The sequence below is a fragment of the Pituophis catenifer genome, unplaced genomic scaffold (assembly GCF_029215685.1).
Source record: "Pituophis catenifer annectens isolate HBS135680 unplaced genomic scaffold, rPitCat1.0.hap2 SCAF_3, whole genome shotgun sequence".
NCBI classification, from domain to species: Eukaryota; Metazoa; Chordata; class Lepidosauria; order Squamata; family Colubridae; genus Pituophis; species Pituophis catenifer.
In genome coordinates this window covers 178,141,585-178,163,705 of record NW_027256883.1, presented here as the reverse complement: position 1 = coordinate 178,163,705, position 22,121 = coordinate 178,141,585, and the positions used below count along the sequence as shown (strand labels likewise).

Here is a 22,121-nt window from a genome sequence, read left to right as displayed (position 1 = left end):
CTTTAGGGCTTGGTACTTTCTCCTTCTCTGTTTAACATCTACACAAAGCCATCGAGTGAAGCTGTCCAGTGGTTTGGGATGAATCTATATTTTGATAATACTCAGCTTTATATTTCTACCCCTGATCCCCGAATGATGCCATGGAGGTTCTGTGCCTGGATGCTCTGGGGCCTGGATAGGATGTGATAAGCTTCAGATCAATCCGAGCAAGACTGGGTGACTCTGTGTAGGACATCCTGGTCTGTAGATCTTCTATCTTTGTCTCTGAGTTGGTAGCACTGCCCTAGATACTGCATTATTGGGATGGGATGAGGGACTTCTGAGACTTGTACCCTGTTTCCCCAAAAATAAGACATGCTCTGATAATAAACCCAATTGGGCTTTTGAGCACATGTGCTAAAATAATCTCCCCCCCCCCCGAAAATAAGCCCTCCCTGAAAATGTTTAAATGCAGAGCTGGAAATTAGGCAAGACTGCAAGAGGAGCCCCATCTTGCTCCACGCGCTCCAAAATAATAAGACCTCCCCGAAAATAAGGCCAAGCATTTATTTCGGGGTTCAAAAAAATATAAGACGGAATCTTATTTTCGGGGAAACACAGTACCTATTCCTTGACTGGGGTCCTGTTCATGATCACTGATGTCTGTACTGTACATGTTTTTCATGAAGGTGATATTGAAGAGCATTGGAAGCTTTAACTGGTGCAGAATGTGATGGCAGAGTTAATGGTATTGGTTCTTTGACACATGTAACACCACTGTTTTTTGAGCTGCATTGGCTTCCAGTGTGCTTCTGGGTGAAATTCAAGGTGCTGGTAATCACTTTAAAGGCCTTAATGGCTTAGTACTACAGTACTTGCAGGACTGTCTCTCCCAAATTGTTTCTGCTCAGCTTACCTGGTCTGGGAGGAAGGGCATGATCCGGGTGCTATTAGCAAAGGAATGTTGGCTAGCAGGGGCCAAGAGGAGAGGCTTTTCTACTATGGTGCACACACTTGGAAACATTATTCCCTCTAAGATTAGGTTAGCCCTCATCCTGCCGGTCTCTTGCATGGCCCTGAAAGCCCTGATGTTCTGCTGCTTTTACTTTTACATTATTGTATTTTATATTATATTATGTATTTTACCTGTTTATCTTTATATTGTAAGCTGCTCTGATTCATGTATGTCACATGGGCAGCTATATGAATGAATAAATTTGTAGTATGGAAAGGGAAACAGGCTAGCATGGAAGATGTTTTGGACTGTTGATTAAATAATGTACATAAGAGAAAATTGGAAAATTTTCTGGTGTTCTGGAGGATGTTAATTTTTTTATTAGATTTATTTGCTAATTCTCTCACCTGAAGGTGATTCTAGGCAGCTTACAACAATAAAACTAATAAAACCGTAAAAAATAAACATTTCTGATAACAATAAAATTACAATTAAAAGATGGGGCTGGAAGGAACGGGATGCGCAGGGATGTAGGTGGGATCTCTTCTTAAACTATCGACTGCTTCCAGTGATACTCCCCCTTTGGTGCCCAAAGCCAATTGGCAGAGCCAGGTCTTCAGGCCCTTACGGAAGATCAGAAGGGTGTGAGCAGATCTCAGCTGGGGAGGTGGGGCAAGATGTTCCAAAGGGCAGAGTTACAGCAGAAAAGACTTCCTGTATCTGCCAGCTAGAATCCTTGACGGACACAGCACACAGCATGCCCCTTCTGCTGGCATAGGTGTGATGGGCCTGCTTCCTTTGGGGTAAGACGTTTCCTCTGATAACCTGGACCCATGCCATATAGGATTTTAAAGTTGATAGCCAACACCTTGAATTGCACCTGGACGCAAAAAGGAGCCAGTGCAGCTTGTTGAACAGTGGTGTAACATGGGCCACTCTAGGGGATGCAAGAACTGTCTGTGTGCCATGCTTGAGCTACCGTGTTTCTCCAAAAAGACGACCCACTTTGAAAAGAAGCCCTATCATGTTTTTGAGTGCATACTATCAAATTAAGCTCCCACCCACAAAATTAGTCCTAATTAAGACCCCACCCACCCCGGGGTGCAGGGGTAGGGCGAGGCACACAGGTAAAAAATAAGCTAGGGTGGGGATGGGTGGTGGTGGAGCTGCTCTACTTATCAGGCCTCGCACACCCCAACATCTGCCTTTACTTCTTCTGCAGCTGCTTCTTCTGCAGCCGCTTGCCACCACTCGCATGCATTGCCCTGGCCTTTCTTTAGCTTTCAGATGCCTGCTGGAAGGCATCTGCAGCTGATAACAGAGCTCCGGAGCGATCCAGAGCTCTGTTATTGGCTGCAAGGCGAAATGGATGCTGGGACGATGCGTGCAAGTGGTGGCAAGCAGCAGCGGGCTCCTGCTGGGGGGGGCTGTTGGTGCAACCGCTGCGAGGTGAGCCACCGCTGTGAGGTGAGTAATTATTGAATTAAAACCCTCCAAAAAGAAGACCTAGCTGTTTTTTCGGGACTCAAAAGAAAATAAAACCTGGCCTTCTTTTTGGAGAAACACGGTATTTGTTGCTTCTGAATGCTCTTCAAAAGTATCCTCCTGTAGAACACATTGCAGTATAGTCCCAAGTGTGAGGTGACCAGGGTCTGAGTTACTGGGCACAGGATATGATTTCAAATATTGATTTTACTTACATTAAGTGAACAAAATTGAAAATAGAATCATATGTTAGTTTTAACCCCAGTGTGACAAGTATTTGACACAGAATATTTCAGGATTTTCACTGAAAAAAACTAAGGTATATTTGATATAATTTTTACATAGATTTTTTTTAATTAGAAGGTTTAAAGGTAATAAATTGCCTTACAGTTTTTAAATGTTACCTCCCCCCAAAAAGCTAATATTAATAATGACTAATGAACCAGGGTGGATAAAAATCAATGATTTTTTTTAAAAAAATCAAAAAAATCAGATTTTTTTGATTTTTATCGAATTTATTTTAATAAAAAACTTGGGGTAAAAATCTATCGTAAGATAGTTTTCTATTTAAGATACATAAATAATTTAGTTTATTCAGCATGAAATGGAGCTTAGTTATGTAGCATGAGGCTGTATATTCTGCAACACTGGGACTATCAGTGAGTCAAAAGTGGGTCAAAGGAGTAGCAGAGATGACAGTTGCTCTTTAAAAATTATGATTTAAATCGAGTTGATTTAAATCAAGCCTTTTTACTAGTGATTTAAATCATGATTTAAATTGTGATTTAAATCAACTCAATTTAAATCAAATCCACCCTGTAATGAACCAAAGAAAATATGCTGATAAACATTCATGAATTTCAGAGAATTCTTTAAAAATTAGCACATGTAGATAGAGCAAAAGGCACCATTACTTTTATTTTAAATTCCAGAATTGGGACATGCACAATTCAAGGACATCTTTCTTGCCTTTTGCAATTCTCTTCCTCTTCATAGTATTTTGATGATAGGTTTAATGAGTTTCTTGTACATCCATTAGCTTTAAAATGTCAGCAAACGAGAGGAAATTATAGAAATAATGGCAGAGGGAACATCTTGATGGATTTTAATAATGAAGAGCTTCAACTATTACCAGCAATTAAGGATATTGCTTGATACAACTATTTAAAATATTATTTGAGATATAGGCATTTAACAGGTCTTGAGGATGGTGAAGGTGAATAAGAAATTCAACAATGCATGTTTCTAATCAAGTAAAAGTGAATCTTAATTGAGCTCATTTGAGAGACTTAATCAGTTAAGTATCTTAAGTGATGCGGGAATGGTCCAGCAGCATTGAGAATTTCGTAGAATAACAATGGAAAACAAGAGAAGAAAATTCTAAGATACAGGAACAAAAAGGAAAAAAAATAAAGGTATATTATTTTTCCTTTTCTGAAACCCAATAATAGTGTGAGTAGATAACATTATAAATAGAACTGAAAGGTAAGGAAAAAGTAAAACCAGGGGAAATAAAAAAGGGTTTTATTCTTAAAACTATAATAACAGGAAGAAAATTTAACAAAATACAAGGATGAAATCCTATGTGGAATGATCCTGGGAGATAGGAGAAGGAGTTGCAGACCAGACAACACTTAGCTAAGTGGCAGCTGAGTCTGCAGCAGGAATGGGGGCCTAGCAAATGCTACAGAAGGATTCACCCTTGTTTCTTGAACTGTAAAGTAGAGGGGGGGAGGTACTTTCAGACTTGCAAGATTCAGTTAATGTAACCTTGAGGATGGAGGTTTGTTCTCTGAGCAATGGCAGCAGTGAAAGAGCGTTAGTCTTACCTGAACACTGCTTCTTGTCATGCTGAAGGATAATACAATTCATGGGTGGTTCCGTTACTTCCTTGCTTGAAGCTGAGCCAATCCTTTAATTCCGCCTCCTACTGCACCTCCCCAGTTTTTGACTCAGCTTTCAAGCAGCAAGGAGAGGTGTTTCAGAGGAAAAAAAAATTTTAGACCAGGATCCAACTAATAGGAGCAAAATTAATGGTAGCAGAACTGTGAGTAAAAAGACCAGGCTGTCTTTGCAGCCGTGTGTGTGTGTGTGTGTGAGGGGGGGGAAGCTGTCTAGTAGCGATCCTTTAAAAGCATCAGCTCTCTGTCTACTTTAAACTGAAAAGCCGAGACCCCAGGATATCATTTGAATAATATAGGACCTAAAATCTCTGCTCAGTTTAGGCTGAGTACACTCATTACCGGCCATAGAAACAAGGGCCGTGCAGCAAAGCTCCTGCGTGGGTGAGTCTGCCTGTCTCCCAGGAACAAAGGGGACAAACATGGAGGATTACTCTGAGACGGGCAAGTGGGGAGGAGCAGGGATTCCCTGCTCTAAGCCCAGCCCAAGAAAGGAGCTCAGAAGGGCCCAGAGTGGCAGCAAAAGCAACTACATTAGAGTTAAGAGGAAAGCCTCTATTTTCCAGTAAGTACTCCAAAACTGAGGATAAAGAGGCCTTGAGGAGGCAGAAAGCCATTGAGAAAAGTTTTGCAAGAGCTGAAAAGGAGGTGGAGCGAAATGGGATTCCCTGCTCTTCAGTATTTCAGCCAGTAGAGATGGAACAGCAAGGCATTAGTGCCAGAACTGCAACACCAGAGGGAGCTGGTGAGCAATCAAACCAAACAATCCTTTGTTTGAGAGAGGATGAATCATTGCTTGGATTGCAAGAAAAGTTTCAGGACTTTGGAAATCATTGGGATGAGACTGGCACCAGAGGCAACATACACTCCCATAACTGCAGGAGCTAGATCTCCTGCACTTATGAATAGGATGAAAGCTCTAATATCAGAGGCTTTAACTCAGGTCATGTTGAGCAAGAGGATCAGACCAGCCCTATAAATGTGGAGAGAATATCAGAACAGGATCGTCCCTTACCAGCAAGGAGGCAAAAGGGGGGCCTGGCATTACAAAGACTTAACTCCTGCATCTCATCCACTCCTAGTGAGGCTTCATTTTCAGGAGAGGAGAAACAAAAGGAGACAGAATTCTCTGATGAAGAGGAAACTGGAAGATACCTCAGCATTTAATGATCCGTTTCGAACAAGTCTGTTCAAACTATTGCTAAGCAAGGCCAAGGCAACAACTGACATGGGCACTGATCTGATGACATCTAGGGTAAAACCATCCGTGATAGACCCAAAGGATAGGCTTTTTGCAAGCCCAGCGGTGGAATGCGAGATGGTTCCTTCTGCCAATCTGTTCAGAGAGGTGGTGCATGGGCAAATGGACCAACTATTGTTTTTCTCAATGCCGAGTAAGAACGAAAACAAAATGTATAACATAGAGCCGGAATTTGCAGAGTCTCTACAACCTCCAACAAATGATGGCTCAGTGGCTGCCTCAACATCCTCAACCAACCTAGCGAATGAGGCAGAGGAGGGCTTGAAAGGAGAGGACAAGAAAGCGGAGCAGACCCTTCATAAGGTTCACCAAGCAGCAGCATGGGCAGTCAAAGCTACCACAACCACCTCATTTTTCAGCAGAGCTGCTCTGATCTGGCTTTGGGAGATGCAGGACAAGCCACGACTTGATGATCTCCAATCACAACAGGATTTTAACAAAGTAATAGCTACACTTATAGCAGATGCCATTTTCAATGGAGCTAAGTACGCTTCCAAAGCCATCGCAGCATTGGTAGCTGTAAGACACTTGGTTTGGCGCCGCCATTGGCAGGTGGATGTAAAACATAAATGAAAGCAAGCTTCTGCCCCAGTCAAGGGGAACAAGCTATTTGGCGAGACCATAGAATCTATACTGGTGGAAACCAGGGACAAGAATTTTTTTTGCCTGAAATAAATGGGCATGCCCAGCAGCACCTTTCAGCCTATACACACAACAGTCCTTTCCGGCCACAGATGCCAGTTTTGGTCACCAGCAGAGACAGAGGCTCCACATATGGCCAGAACTGTCAATCGGTCAGAACCAGATTTAAAGACAAGGCAAGACAACGGTTTACTGAGGTTCATTCCAGGGCTCAACCAGTAGGCCTTTCCAACGCAACAAGTGAAAGCAAGAGCAATCCACCCATCGGCAGAAGACTGGGCCTATTTGCCGACTGATGCATGACAATAACAGAGGATGCCTAGGTGAACACAGTAAAGCGAGGTCTAGCAATAGAATTCTGAACTCCTTCAGAAGGTGTCCAATATCAAGGGACAGGACAAAATGGAATATCATGGAGACAGCAGTTCAACATCTGCTGGACATCCAGGCCATAGAACCTGTTCCATGGGACAAACAGGGACAAGGGTTCTATTCAATCCTGTTCATGGTGCCAAAGGCTTCGGAGACTAATTTTAAACCTCAAACTTTTAAACCATCATATAGTATACAGAAGATTCGAAATGCAGTCCCTCCAGTCAATACTGGGGAACATTTGAGAGGGCGACATCTTAACATTGATAAACCTCATGTAGGCGTATCTGCACATTCCCATTCTTCAAGCTCATTGGAAATTCCTACAATTCTGCTATGCCAGCTGCCATTACCAGTACAGAGCCCTTCCATTCGGACTATCCTCAGTGCCCAGAATGTTCACCAAAGTGCTGGCAGTAGTGGCAGCACATCTCAGAACTATTCCTGTTTGCGTCCAATGCTACATGGATGACATATTGATACAGTCCTCGACAAAGGCCAGGGCAAAGGAGGGCTTGGAAATAGCAATAGCACTGCAGAAGCATGGATTTTCCATCAACTTCGAGAAGAGCCAGTCGACTCCAACCAAGTGACTGCTACATTTGGGAGCAGTCATAGATACCACCTCTTGCAAGGTGTATTTGTCACAGGATCGCTAAACCATAAAACCACTGGAGGATCAGATCCTAACAGCCCAAATACTGTCTTTGGATCTACTACTGCAGCTCCTAGGCAAAATGGTGTCCTGCATAGCAATCATGCCCTGGGCATGCTTGCACGCAAGGACATTGCAATGGTTCCTCCTACCACATCAGAGATCAGGCAGGAGCAACCCCAGGATCAGGGTGTGGGTCCCACCAAGGGTGAGGCAATCACTTCGGTGGTGGAGGTCACAGGCCATAACCAGGGGTGTGGCTTCAAGGAGCCAAATCACCTGACCATCACAACAGACGCCAGCTTATTCGGTTGGGGGACACATTGCCAGTCCCAGATAGCACAGGGTCAGTGGTCCCCAGCAGACCTCAAGAACAACATCAACTGGCTGGAACTCAGGGCGACTCACCTGGCACTAAAAAGATTCCAAAGGGTCTCAATGGGTCCCTTTGGTCCCTCACTCATCTTGATGGACAATGTGGCCACAAAGACCCACATAAACCGTCAGGGGGACACACACTTCAAGGCGCTCATGCAAGAAGCAGAACACCTGGGCCTCTGGGTAGAGAAGCATCCTCCTTTCGCTCAGAGCAGAACACATCTTGGGGTCAACAAACATACAGGCAGACTGGCTCAGCGGAACAAGACTCAACCACTCAGAGTGGTGCCTACATCCCGACCTATTCAAGGAGTTGGCGGAAAGATTTGGGAGTTCAGTCCTGGATCTTTTTCCATCCAAAACGAACATGCAGCTACCAAGGTTCTATGCAAGATTCCCAACACCGGGAGCGGAAAGAGCCAACACACTCTGCAGCCCATAGCCAAGGGGACTGTTATATGCTTTCCCACCACTACCATTGATTCAGAAAGTGATCAGAAAGGTATGGAGGAGAGGGCAGAGGTCCTGCTCATAGCGCTACACTGGCCCAGACAGCCATGGTTCACAGATCTGGTCAACCTGTCAATGGCCAGACCGTGGAGGATCCCCATGGACAGAGTATCTCTCAGCCAGGGGGACTACTACACCCAGAACTCCAGTGGCTTCAACTGACCGTCTGGCACTTGAACGAGCTAGATTAGGTCAGCTCAAGTGCCCCACCAGGGTTATTCAGACAATGCAGGCCTCTAGAAGGCCTTCAACCAACAGGATCTACAACGCCACATGGAGAGCATTCTGTGGTTGGTGTGATGACACACGTATCGAACCAACCACAGTATCAGTGATACAAATTATAGTATTCCTACAGGAAGACCTGGACAAAGGCCTGTCTCCCAATACTTTACGTAGACAGGTAGTGGCAATAGCATCAGTTTTGGGCAGCGGGAGGTTAGGTCACCTGACACCTGACACCCACTGGTGCGCAGCTTCCTCAGAGGAGCAACCAATCTATAGATATCTGTTGGATATCTATGAACCCCAGTGGTTCATAGATATCCAACATGGGACCTGACAAAGGTCTTGAGAAGATTAATGGTAGAACCGTTTGAATCATTATGTTCCACCAGTTTAAACTTCCTCACCTGGAAGGTGGTCTTCCTCGTGGCAATTACTTCCGCCAGACGAATATCTGAACTGGCACCCCTGTCCATAAGAGAGGACTTATGTATTTTTCACCCAAATAGGGTAGTGTTGCGACTAGATCCCACTTTCCTACCGAAGGTGAGGGCACAGGAGATAGTACTGCCGGATTTCTATCCTAGGCCAGTACACGAATTAGAAAAGAAGTAGCACTCCTTGGACGTTAGAAGGGCAATATACATCTATCTAAAGAGAACCGCTTCTATCAGGAAGGCAGAATCAATGTTCGTTTCAATTAGGCCAAGCTCATTGGGCAACAAGATTTCACCATCAATAGGTCGGTGGATTCGAGCATGCATTATCAAGACCTATGAACTGCAGTTGTTGCCACTGCCCGGATGAGTGACGGCCCACTCAATGAGGAATGCAGCTACAATGGCGGCATGGAATACTCAGGCTTCCATCGTGGACATCTGCCCTACCCTTAGGACATCCAGCTTTGGTATGTCCCATGAATTGTATTATCCTATCAGCACAACGGAGAAAGAGCATTGGTCTTACCTGAACACTTCTTCTCGTCGTGCTGAAGGATAATACCATCCTGTTGTGGTCCGCCAACTGCCTGTGGAGTTGGCAGCAGAGTCAAACAGGGAGGAGTCTGGGGAGGAACATGGGCCAGTCCTGGAGTCTGGGGAAGGCTCAGACGAGGGCTCTGTGTCGGAGGCAGAGAAAGGGCCATCTGGGAGGTATGTGCTGCCTCCAGAGGCTCCAGAGTTGGACCTCAGTGAGGCAGAGGAACAGAATAGGGGGAGCCTGTTCCCAGTGCACGCATGCGCAGAGCTGCCAGAAGGCAAGAACAGTTAAAACAAAAGGGACGACTTGGGAGTAGGGCTTGGAGATGATTGGCCCATCCCATAAGACTTAAAAGAAGAGCAAAGGCATGTGGGCCTTTGCACGAAGCAACATTGTTAATTCTGTGCAGTTTAAACTCTGAAGCTCTGTTTGATTCTGGACTCCGTGTGTCTTTGCCAATTAGCATGTCAAGGCAGATAAAGGCAGCGGGTCAAGGGATCTAAAGGTGGGTGATTATCAGCCTTATCTCGAAGGACTCTTTATAACTATTTGGGACTCATCTGTGAATGAACAGAATTCACAGCTGTTAAAACAGGTTTTTGGGACTACTTGTGTGTTTTACTGACTCAGGAGGCCTAGGTCAGAACAAATCCCCCCTGAAGACTGTCAAGTCCTAGGTCCGGAAATGATCAGTAACAGCATTGAAGAACTCCAAAAGTCAATCCATCAGCCTTCATCAAAACTGGAGAGGCGCAGTAGAAGGAGGCGGGACTAAAGAAATGATTGACTCAGCTTCAAGCATGGAAGTAGAGGAACGACCCATGAGTTGTATTATCCTTCAGCATGAGGAGAAGCAGCATTCAGGTAAGACCAATGCTCTTTTACTGCTGCCATTTGCACCCACCCCCTGGCTCTGCCTGCTGTACCATATGCCATTACCATACCAATCAGGGCCCTTTTTTATGCCAGTGCAGCTGGGCCATGTCACATTTTGGTCAAGGTGTCTATTTGCCTCTCACCTAGAGTCTTTTTTAACCAAATAAGTCTGGCAGAAAAGAAGGACCCTGGGTGGGGTGTGAATGGAGGCCCTGGCTGGTGCACAAGAGAAGACCCCAACTGGTACAGTAGTAGTATGTAGTAGTGTAGTGAAATGGCATGGTAGTGACAGGCAGGGCTGGGGAGGGCAACTGGCTATAGCATGTTGGTAGGTAGCCAAAAGGCAGGGATAGTAGGATAGGGGATAATAGGGTAGTAGGCTGGGGTAGGTAGGCAGGTGGGGGAAGTTGAAGTGGAGACAGCCCCTAATTGAAGTTTAGGAATGCGAAGAAACCAAGCTGGGAATGACTTGGATCAGGTTGGGTCCTCACCTAATGACCTGTGGGATGGATAGAATTCAGTTAATGTTGGTAACAGAGATTGCTGGGCTTGCTAAGTGATATGGTCACATGACACTGCGCTTTATTGACTGCATTGCTTATCAGTAGAAATTCTGCTCCCAGTTACTGTTGTTAACCAAGGACTACTTGTATAGCAGAAAACTTTTCAGTTGTGAAGCTAACCTTAATTAACCTGGTGCAAAAATTTGAAACCTGCATCCTTGAGGAAGTAAGAATTTTATGTATTACATTCTGCAGGAGATAGCTTCGGAAATGTTTTCAACAACTGAACTGGGCTTCCGGTTGGCTCCGCGAGCTTCGCTTCCGTTCCTTTGTGGGTCCTCGGCACCGTAAAAACCCCAGAACAGTCGAAAAACAGCTGTCTGGGGCTTGGAAACCCTCTCCCCGGGCAAAGGTAGGCGGAGGTAGAGCCTCCCAAGCGCTCTAGGAGAAATCTTGGGGCGCGAAGGGTGAGAGCTCCCTAGAAGCCTGTCAATCTGCTCCGGACCTTGGAATGACTCCGCTAAAGCGGAGCTAGAAGCCGTGACCATTCCAGCAACACAATTTTAAATTTGGGCTTGGAGTGCTGGCAGAGCAAAGCAGGAGAAAAAAGAAAAAAAAATGCAAGTAATACTTTAACTCCGTTTATAAATGCAGAAAATGGCATCTAAGGGCGTAAGTAAAAGCTACTAGTGAAAGTGCTTGTTAAGCTTGTTAACGCTTGTAACATTGATACAGCTACTGGATTACACCCTAAGAAAAAGATTTAAAGTGGAAGCGGCATGGAAAAGAACTTGGTATTGACCTCAATTAATTTATATCTTCATACTGTGTGAAAAATAGTTGGATTTGTCGACCTGATAGCTGGATAAATATAAAGTGCAGACTGAAACATGGCTGACATCTGGGCTGGAGAGTCACTGTTTGGTGAATCAGCAAATTCTCAAGTTGTGACCGTAAAGGTTTTTCAAGAATTATTAGACTCTTTTAACTCTGCTCTTTTGGAAACAATTGAAAGAATTTTTCAAAAATGTAGCTTGGAGAATTGTAATGATTTGCTGGCTGAGAATCAGGAGGAAATTAAAGAGAGGATTTTGATTCCGGAGGATAAAGACGCTGTCAGGCTGGAAATGGAGGTTGAAACAGACGCTTCCACTCAATTAAAAGAAAGCCAACAAGCAGACTCTTTATTGCAAGTTGACAAACTTTATGGCAACAACTCTTGGCTTTACAGACAAAGGAATGAAATGATTGATTATACAAGCAGGAGGAGTCGAAATGGGGGTCTTAAACCAGAGAAAATGATTTTAAGAAGAGGGCGAGTTTTCAAGATACATCAACCTCACATCAAAATTCAAAAATTTTCGAAGAGAAGATTAGGGGGAGGAGCAATGCTGAAAGAATTATTGAAGAAGAAGGATTGGAAAAAATATAGAAAGAAGGGAAGAATAGAAGATTAATTCTTTTGGGGGGGAGGATTTTAGTAATAAATTCAAAATTTTAATTAACTGGTATTTTTAAAGGTTATTTTAATTATTCTAAGACAACGTTATAAAGGAAGTGTTTTCTTACAATTAGTTTTGGATATAAAAACGATTGCTTTTTAAAAGTTATGGAAGTATTAAAATGGTTAATTGAAAATTTGAAGGATATCTTCCTGCAGGTTTTGAAATTTAATTGTGAAATAAATTAAGAACGTTTTTTTTGATGTATTAAGAGATTTTTAAAATGTTTAATACAAGATTATAGTATCTTAAAAGGTATATGAGAGAAAATGTTTAGGTTTTGAAAATGTTCAATTTTATGAAGGATTAAAGAGGATAAATGTTAAATTTAGAATTTCATTAGGGAGTAATGCTGAAAAGGAATGGTGTTTGAGGCTGGGGAAATGAAACTTATCTATGATTTTTAATGTTGGTAATATTGTAAAAGTATTGGATTATATATCCAAAAAAGGTCTTTATATTTAGGAAGATATAAAAGGGAGGTTGATGAGTTTGTAAAAGAGGAGTTAAAGAGCGTGAGGGTATTTTGAACTCTGTAGTTAGTTAGTATATTTTAGCTTATGCTTGTTAAATGTAATACCCTGTTTTTGCCCTGGGAAGTTGGGGGTAGGGGGGTGGGGAGGGAGGGACAAAGGTTGGGTTGGGATAAAAGTGTTGAATAGATAAATGTTTTAATAGAAAAGCAAATGTGGGGGAAATATAATAAATGAAATGATAATATTAAGTTGCGATAGTTAGAAGATTATAAAAATAAATGTACAATTAGGATGATAATGCAGATAGATAGAATAAATCTGAAAAGAAACTGAAAGAAAGTATCTATGATTAGAATACAGGAGTTGCTCAGATACTAAAGGAGGAGAATATTCCACAGCAAAGAAGTAAGGAGAGAGGAGGAGAGGGTAGGAAGAGGAAAGGGAGGGAGAGGAGTGGAAGAAAGGAGAGGAGGAAGGGAAGGGGATAGGAGTAGGAGAGAAGGTGAGAAGGGGGAAAAGAAGAGAGAAGTGGGGGAAAGGAAAAGGAAGTAGGATGAGGTAGGAGAGGAGGAAGGAGAAAATAGGAGAGAAGAGGAGGGAGGGAAGGGAAAGAAAGGAGGAGAAGAAGAAGGTTTGTTGTGGAATGAGGGAAGAAAGAAGAAGAGCAACTCCGAATGTAATTAAAATGCCTTATTTTAATGCTTTCTTTAAGGGAAACATGTATATGTAGGATTTATTATGTATAAGAAAATGTACATTTTCTATTATGTGGGGAGGGGGAAGGATGGGGGGGAGAAAATTGTTTGTATTTTTTATAAAACTTTTCAATAAAAAAAAAAACAACTGAACTGAATTCAATTTAACATCTTCAGTTGCTGTAAATTTTCCTCCCTAGGCCTTTTTTGAAATACATATAACCTTTTGTTAACTGTACTGTTTTGTGTACATTGTAAGTAATTTTATTGTGTCTCCTGTAACTAAGCTAAATCAAAACTGTGGTGTATATTTTCTGGAGAAATTATTTTTGATCCCTTTTCTCCAATTTTCTCTAATTAGTGGTAATAGACTTTTATGGAAGATCTGGGTAGATACTAAGATACTAAGATTTTTACTTTAGGTCAACTAGTGATGATAATATTGAGTTGTTATCATTTGCTGTAGTGAAAGATAACTGTATTTGTCAGTTGCAACCCATTTGTAGTATTTACAATTACAACTCTGAAAATATTTCTGAAAAATAACATATACATTGATTAATTGAATCCACAGGAGCTTGGCAAACATTTTCAGAGAATAGTCTGTCTTCTAGCCCTTCTGCTTCTGTTTCTGTTTCAACCTTTCTGATTTTTTTTTCTTGTTAGCAGTTTATGCATTTAGGCATGGTGTGAATAAAATATTTAGTCTCTCAGTAGTAGCACCTCATTAAAAGATGATCATTTCACACTATGCAATTAACATTTAATACTTGCTGCTGCAAGATATGATAATGTCCTGTATCTTGGATTTATATGGCCAAATTGCCTGAAAAGATCAGGCAATTAATATGTGAAATTTTCATATTGAATTGCAATGTAAGTCTGTTTTGCAGGTGTTTACAGTAGGTGACTTAAAGTCTCTTTCAAATTCATACATTCTATGATTTTTATGACTATCATTTGTTGCAAAGCAAACAGATGAGAGTCATGTTTCATTTTTATATTTATTTTTTTTGTAAATATTTTTTATTTTATTTTTTCAAACATAAAATATAACTTTCAAGAACAGAGTCTCGATCCGGTCATAGATGGTTACTATGCTTACATTCCTTTAACAAGCTCCATTCACAATTTCCCATTACATCTTTTACGGATAGAAATTCAAAACATAAAAGAACAGATTTTAATATAAAGTCTAGCATCTTCACCTAAACAAATCTATTATATCAATACAATTTTAATTTCAAATTAACTTTTGCTCATTTTTATATGTATATATCAATCCTGATTTTATCTTGTTCTTCATCTTATATCTTTTACCATCAGCATCAAAATAATTTTTAACAATATTCTAACCTCTTATTCTAATTATTTACCTTACAGTTTTATCACCACAAATCTTAATTTCAAATTCAATACAACTCCATTTTTATTACACTTTATAAAACAAAATTCTATCTAATTCTTAATCTCTTGACCCTTTTCCTCGAATCTTAGTATCTTAAACACACATAAAAACACTTATCATCTATTACAGTTTTCATATTACACAGGTTTATCACAAAAACATGTTTTATTTAAACTAATTTCCGGCTTATTTTCTCCCTCTATTGTTTGGCTGTTTTCCAGCATATTATGTTTGGCTGATTCCCAGCATAGTCTCCTCCAGAGCACCAACTATTTTTGGCTAATTTCCAGTATAGTCTCCTCCAAGCCTACCACCATTATTGGCTAATTTCCAGCATATTATTCCAGCATAATCTCCAACTCTCCTCCTATTTGCTTGGCTGATTTCCAGCATTTTATTGGCTGATTTCCAGCATAGTCTCCTCCAACTCTCCTGTAAGTGTTTGACTGATTTCCAGCATTTTAACTAGTTTCCAACGTATTTCCTCCGAGTCTCAAACTCTTATCTAGTTGGTATCCATCCCTCTTATTTTAATTTTCTCTTACAATATAGTTATCTATTTTGTGTCAGTTTCCCAACATGCTCTTTCAAATTAATTCTCAATATATTTCATAATAATCATTTCCAGCATATATTAAATTAAATCACAGTTTGTTGCTAAAATCTGTGTATCTTATAGTTTTGTTCAATAAAACCTTAGTCAAGCATAATCACCAATCTAGCATTTGTTTGCATATTAAAATTAAAACATATTACATCAAACAGTAAATTTTCTTAAAGTTGTCTCACATTAATATATACTCTTCTTTAGTATATAATATATACTCTTCTTTATTGTTTTTAACCACCTATATATCATCCTCTATTTTAGTTGCCATCTCTTATTTTCTATTTTTATTACTCCAAAAAACCCTCCTATGATTTTTATGACTATCATTTGTTGCAAAGCAAACAGATGATGAGAGTCATGTTTCGTTTTTATATTCTTGTGAAGCTTTATGAAGGCACTTAGATGGTTCTTTTAGAAAGCAGAATTCTGATCTAACCTGCTGTAATCCAGTATTTTAAAATGTTCCCAGTCTGGGAAATTCTCCATCATCTCCATCTCCCTTTTTTAATAGGAAGAATTTTCTTACACTCAATATTTGAAAACAAATTTATTAAATCTGTATATTCTGAGAAATTGTTATTTTTATTTTTTGACTATACCAATAAAATGATTGTTTTTTTTTCTTATTTCAAAATAGTTAATATGATTGCTCTTTGTATAATTTTATTTTCTAATTCACAGGGCAGTTTTATAGTGAGAACAATGTTTTCTTTCTAGCATTGAAATTAATTAGATTTATTATAAAATATTTTTAATTGTCCCTCAACTTTTTCTCAACTCTGTATGAACTTCCACTGGGGTGAATTATGTGGGTACTGTAAGGTGTATAGTGTGAAGTATAAGGTGGAAGTCAATGTATTTCAGTCTTAGTTTTTTTAAAAAGAGACTCAGTTCCTTAAAATTTTTATTTTGAAATTACAGAAGCTGTGTGCTCAAGATCATGCAGTAACATACTATCTCATCTTTCATTCTTACACAGTTATAAAATATTAATTTCATTGTTCTTCTGGATCAAACTCTTTCCTCAATTCTATCATTTTAAAAAAGTTCCAAATTCTATATCCTGCTGTGAAAGCTTTTAATCCTCGTGAAATTCTATATTGATCTTGTTTGTCAAAAAGAAACTAATACAGTCCTTCAGGTTTTATTATTTTCCTTCTGCTGTTTAACATTTGTATGAAGTCACTGGGAGAATAATTTATAAGTTTAGTTTAGTTGCTGATGAAGTGAACTGATGGTAATATTATTTATCAAACCAAGTTGCTGTTGCCCTGAATCACAAACGAGACAAAGTATGACCCTTGCTAGCTTTGGAGCCCACAGTTATTTGATCATGTCATAGTGGATGAAATTCTGAACTTCACCATGCCTCATATCACTCAAGGGCAGTGAAATTGAAATTGCCAAGAATCATCAGCCTTGTTGATTCCACTATTGATCCAGTACAAATTCACATTTCTGGCAGAGATGTTACTGCCCAGCAAGGCGGTTTGTATGGTAACAACCTAACTCTGTGTAGACTGCAGCCTCAGACAACCTCACATCTGGTTAACTGTGGAATAGACTCTTTGGAAGCCATCAAGTTTTTGAAAATACCACCTGTTCTATCCTGGGTTTGTGACTGATATGCAACCCTGGTGGGTAGAGAAGGAAATATCCCTCTCTGGATCTATCCAAGACTTGGTCAAAATCATGGATGAGATTGGTCTTATTACATTCCTGGTAATCAATAGTAACAACTGGATTCTAGGGATACCCAGTGACCTGGCATAGGGTGAATACTGAGGATTGGTTCAGTCTCAACCATTGATTCCCACTACTTCTGTGAATGGCCCACTCTCAGATTCCTGTCTTATTTTCTTCTGCCTGCCAGGATTGTGATCTTAGTGCCTGTTTTCCCACATTCTCTGAGAACATTCAAGGACATTCTCAATCCATAAATTCCCAGCCTATGTTGCTGGGTACTCAGTTTACTATTTTTGGTTCTGGATGGGGTTGCACTTCCATAAACAAAATTAGTTTATTATCTGGAAAGTCAGCTTCTATATTCAAAACAGATGGCAGCTGTGAATAGAAGACCCTTTTCGCAATTATGTATTGCCTGCCAGGTATGATCATACATACCCAGAGGTCCTATTTAGCAGTAACATACTTAATCCACTCATTTAGACTAGAATAGCGTCACATGAGACTGCCCTTACAGAGATCACAAAAAAATGTATTAGTTCAAGTAATGTTGGATTCCATGTAACACTTCAGAAGCTGCACTTATTTTATGAGTGCAACTGAAAGTTGATTGTTACCTATAAAGCTTTAATGCCCCAGGACCATGATGGCGAACCTATGGCACGTGTGCCACAGATAGCACACGGAGCCATAATGGTGGGTACGCCAGTTGATTTTCGGGCCTACCGGAAGTTGGGAATTGGGCAGTTTCCGGCCTCCAGAAGGCCTCCAGGAGGGTTGGGAAGGCCGTTTTCGCCCTCCCCAGGCTCCTAGAAAGCCTCTGGAACCTGGGGAGGGCGAAAAACAGTCCTACCGTGCCATCACATGCTAAAAGTGGGGGAAGCGCAGGGGGGGTTGCGTGCGCATGCATGGGGGGGCAGGGTGCACTGAATTATGGGTGTGGGCACACACACGCGTGACCCTCCCACACTCCCCCCGCTTTTGGCACACGATGACAAAAAGGTTAGCCATCACTGCCCTTGGATCTTGATGGCGAACCTGTGGCATGCGTGCTGGAAGTGGCACACAGACCCACAGGCATGTGAGCTGATACCCGTTGCTCTTCCAGGTTCTGGCATGCCGGTTATCTGGTCTTCAGGCGTGCGGGAGCGCCGGAAACCGGAAGAACAGCTGCCCAGTGCGCATCTGCACACTTACTTTTTTGGTTTCCAGTGCGTGCCTGCCATCTCATCTTCCAGTTTCTGGTGCACATGCATGCAGGAAGACCAGCTGGCCGGAGCGCATGTGCATGCCGGAAACCAGAAGATCATCTTCACAGCGTACGCATTTGCACCAGGCAGCTGTTCTTCCAGGTTCGCCAATACTGCCCTGGGATCTGGATGTCTGTTCTAGTGGTTTCCACTGAGCCAATAGGATTTGAAAGAGTAGCTTCTCTTAGGTCACTTCTTTTAGACAGTGTCATCTGTACGGATCTCTCCCACTCTCACTCCCTCAAGTTAAATTAGTTACTTTCCTAATAACTTTATGGAAACTGAACTCTGTAAGGGTCTTTGAATGCATAAGTGCCTCAAAGGGGAAAGTATATGTTAAAGTATTTGCTTGATATTTGTTTAGTCTTTTGAAATAGAGTTTATTGTGCTTGTACTTCATTTATTTGCTTTTTTTTAAAAAAAATCCTTTTGAGGTAAGGTGCTTGGTTTCATAGAATAGGTGACACAAAAGCCACAGTGAATAAACAGATTTCTTTATATATAATATACAAGTGACCTAAGCAGTATTGCTTGAAAAGTTATTTTAGGAAAAATAAATTTAATTATTTATTTTTATTTATTTATTAAATTTTTATGCCCCCCCGCCTCCCCATCTCTGCCAGAAAGTTGACCCTATAACAGATTTAGAAAAAATATTAAAGAAAAATATGATCAATCTTCAATTTAATAAAAAAAATCTAGAAAAATATAAGAAATATCCTCTTTTGGTTGCAGTTGGTGTGATCAGATGCCCAATTTGTCGCCAAGAATGCAGACAAATAGATTTGGTAGATAACTACTTTGTCAAAGATACATCTGAAGTACCAAGCAGCTCTGATGAGAAAACTGAGCAGGTATGTCACTTCCAGCTTTTCCTCTTTGCAACATAGTTTGATTTACATTCTGTGTAGGGTAATACATTGTGCATTTGGTAATTTCCAGAATATGTAAACATTTAAAGATAACATTTTTCTTGATTCTAGGTCTGCACCAGTTGTGATGATAATTCTAGTGCTGTTGGGTTCTGTGTGGAATGTGGAGAATGGCTTTGCAAAACCTGTATAGAAGCTCATCAACGTGTAAAATTTACAAAGGACCATATGATCAGAAAAAAAGAAGATGTCTCTTCAGGTGAAAATATTGATTGAGTGGTTATGATGAAATACTTTGAGATATGTCATTTGCCTAAAATAATGAAAATCCATGATGTCATTTTCGTACAAAGGTTGAGGAACTTGCATGTAATCAACTTAAAAATACTATTGAATGTTTCTCTTGTGGATGGTTTTATTCAGCTGGAATGTTTAGAGAGCATAGTGCAAATTGCCATTACTATCTTATACAGTAATTTCATTTATATCAATATTTCATGCCAATTTTTCAATGTTGAGCTTGAGAGATATTTTAAGTTTTAAATAATATCTCTCTCTTATATTTAAACACCCCATTTTGCAACATCTACAAAATATTTCAAAATCCTATGTCAGAAATAGTCTGACAAATAAAGCTAAAACCAGTAATGCTAAAACAGTTTAAAACAGATTAACATTTAAGGCCAACATAAGTGTTCATTCTGAAAGATGCTGAAACTCCTCCTGCTCTGGTCTGAAAAAGAAGCCCACTGAATACAAGCAGGGTTTCCAACCTCAGAGAGGATTTCTGTACTAACTACTTTAAGCATTTTTCAGCCCCAGTGTGGTCTCTCTGCTCTAGGGCTGAAAATCCTGCTGGGAGTTTGGTATGGACCTCTCAGCAGCTGGCAGCAGTTTGACTTTCTGAAGAAGCTCACAGGAAACTCCCAGATAGAGTAGTTTAAAATGTTTGAATTTTGTCAGTGTCTTTAAGATACAGTGTTGAAAGGTAGTTTTCTTACAAATGATGTATAATTAGCAAGGTACATTATGTTTTAAAATAGATATTACAGACTTCAATCATGCAGGATTTACTTTTAAAATAATTTGAGAGTGACCAACTAGTATAAAAGAGCTTTTATCATAGAGGGTGATACTGTATTTATGTTCTGCAGGAGTTGAGAAATGGCATTTGAGATTAAGCGATGATTTTAGAGACAAAGAATTGCAGGTACTCCTTGATTTATGACTGTTTAATGTTGGTTTGAAGTTACAATGACCTTGGAAACAGTCACTATCCATCCTTGAGATCATGTGATCAAAATTCAGGCTCTTGGTAGCCACTTCGTATTTATGATGATTGCAGTGCCTTGCAGTCATGTAATTATAATTTGCAACCTTCCCAGCTGGCTTCTGACAAGCAGAGTCAATTGGGCTTTGTTCAACAAGCATGTATTTCACTTAATGACCACAATGATTTACTTAACAATCACAGTAAAAATGGTCATAAAATTGGATCTGGTCATGTAATGATGCTTTAACTACTGCATTGCTTAGTGACCAAAGTTGTCATAAATTGAGGACTATCTCAAAAAGAGAAAAAAGTTGTAGTGGTAAGATGAGACAAGGTCGGTTAGTTTTGTAAATGTGAATAATGCTGGCCTATGTATAGCAAAAAATTATCACCGTATCTTTTTCTTAGGTATAAAAATAAATGTGAAAACTCCCTTTGTCCCTTTGGCTAGCTAAGTAATTAAATTGCTAGCCATGGGTTATTGCAACTAATTTGCCCATTAATCTAGATACTGATTTGCTGAAGATATATTAGTTAGTGGTAGTATATTTCCTGAAAGAAGCAAACAGCTTAACAAAATAGTTCGTGTAATATTAATTGGAGGTCAGTGAAGCATTTCAGTCAGGATAAACAGAAATAATGATAAAACAACAGTCTTCAGCTAGCTTTCGTTGTCTGCATTACCAATTATATTGGTTTGTGACTTGGACAGTCTGTCTCTTTCAATACAGAAGCTGTTGGAGCATCTGGTCAACGTCCTGTTTTTTGTCCTGTGCACAAACAAGAACAGTTAAAACTTTTCTGTGAAACCTGTGACAGGCTGACGTGCAGAGATTGTCAGTTACTGGAACACAAAGAACATAGGTATAGTTGTCTGTGTCTTTGTAATACACCTTTTCTTATATAGATAACTTTGAAAAACAACCCTCAAATAATTACTATATTTAAAGTCTTCTTTCCTTTTGCTTTTGTGCCAAATAGGCTTATAGTAATTCAGCCTGTTGTTTCTAAACCTGATATAGTTAGGTCATGTGACAATTAAAAATAAGTAGACAGCTAAATAAAAAAAAATCTTTGTCAATGTAATCATGACTTTTAATTGTTAACTTTATATATGTTTTACATTAGTAAAGCAATGTTCTTTGATTTTAGATGATACCTGAAGCAGGTGCCATTTTAGAAAGAAACATTCCCTCCAGTATGGTGGTGGTGGGTGGGAGGAAGGTAGGAAATGTCTCTTCTAAGTTAGTACCAGTGCTTTTGGTTCTTGTAAGTACACTTGTCTAAAAAAACATTTTTTGTAAACTATATTGCCTAATTAACCAGAAGTATTTTTAACATATCAGGATTTCATAAATAGTTTAAAGTTGCACCACTAAACTTAAGAGATGTTTGTAGTTTTCTTTTGCGTTGTTTTTTTTTTAGATCAGCATTAATAAATTGAATAAAAGAAGGATAACAACAAATTTTAATGGTAGTTTAGCTACAAAATTTTCATTATATGATTTAGGTCTGTGGAGCACATTGGATCCTGAGGGAAAAATGTATTTTGGAGTAAATATAGGTATGCATCTGTAGTAACTTTTTAAACCAAATATGTATTTTCCCGGATTCACTCTGAACTTTGGA

General features: G+C 40.0%; 1 protein-coding gene across 2 annotated transcripts in view; it reads left to right on the top strand.

Moving 5' to 3' along the window:
• Positions 1 to 22,121, top strand: part of TRIM33 (tripartite motif containing 33) — a 59,255-nt gene that overhangs the window by 5,462 nt on the left and 31,672 nt on the right. The window contains exons 2-4 of one of the 2 annotated variants that reach the window (XM_070941579.1): positions 19,083 to 19,201; positions 19,331 to 19,478; positions 21,227 to 21,356. In XM_070941579.1, the coding sequence (XP_070797680.1) occupies positions 19,083 to 19,201; positions 19,331 to 19,478; positions 21,227 to 21,356 (397 nt within the window). Of the gene's footprint in view, positions 1 to 19,082; positions 19,202 to 19,330; positions 19,479 to 21,223; positions 21,357 to 22,121 lie in introns of both variants that reach the window. The other variant, XM_070941578.1, reaches the window with a different exon arrangement.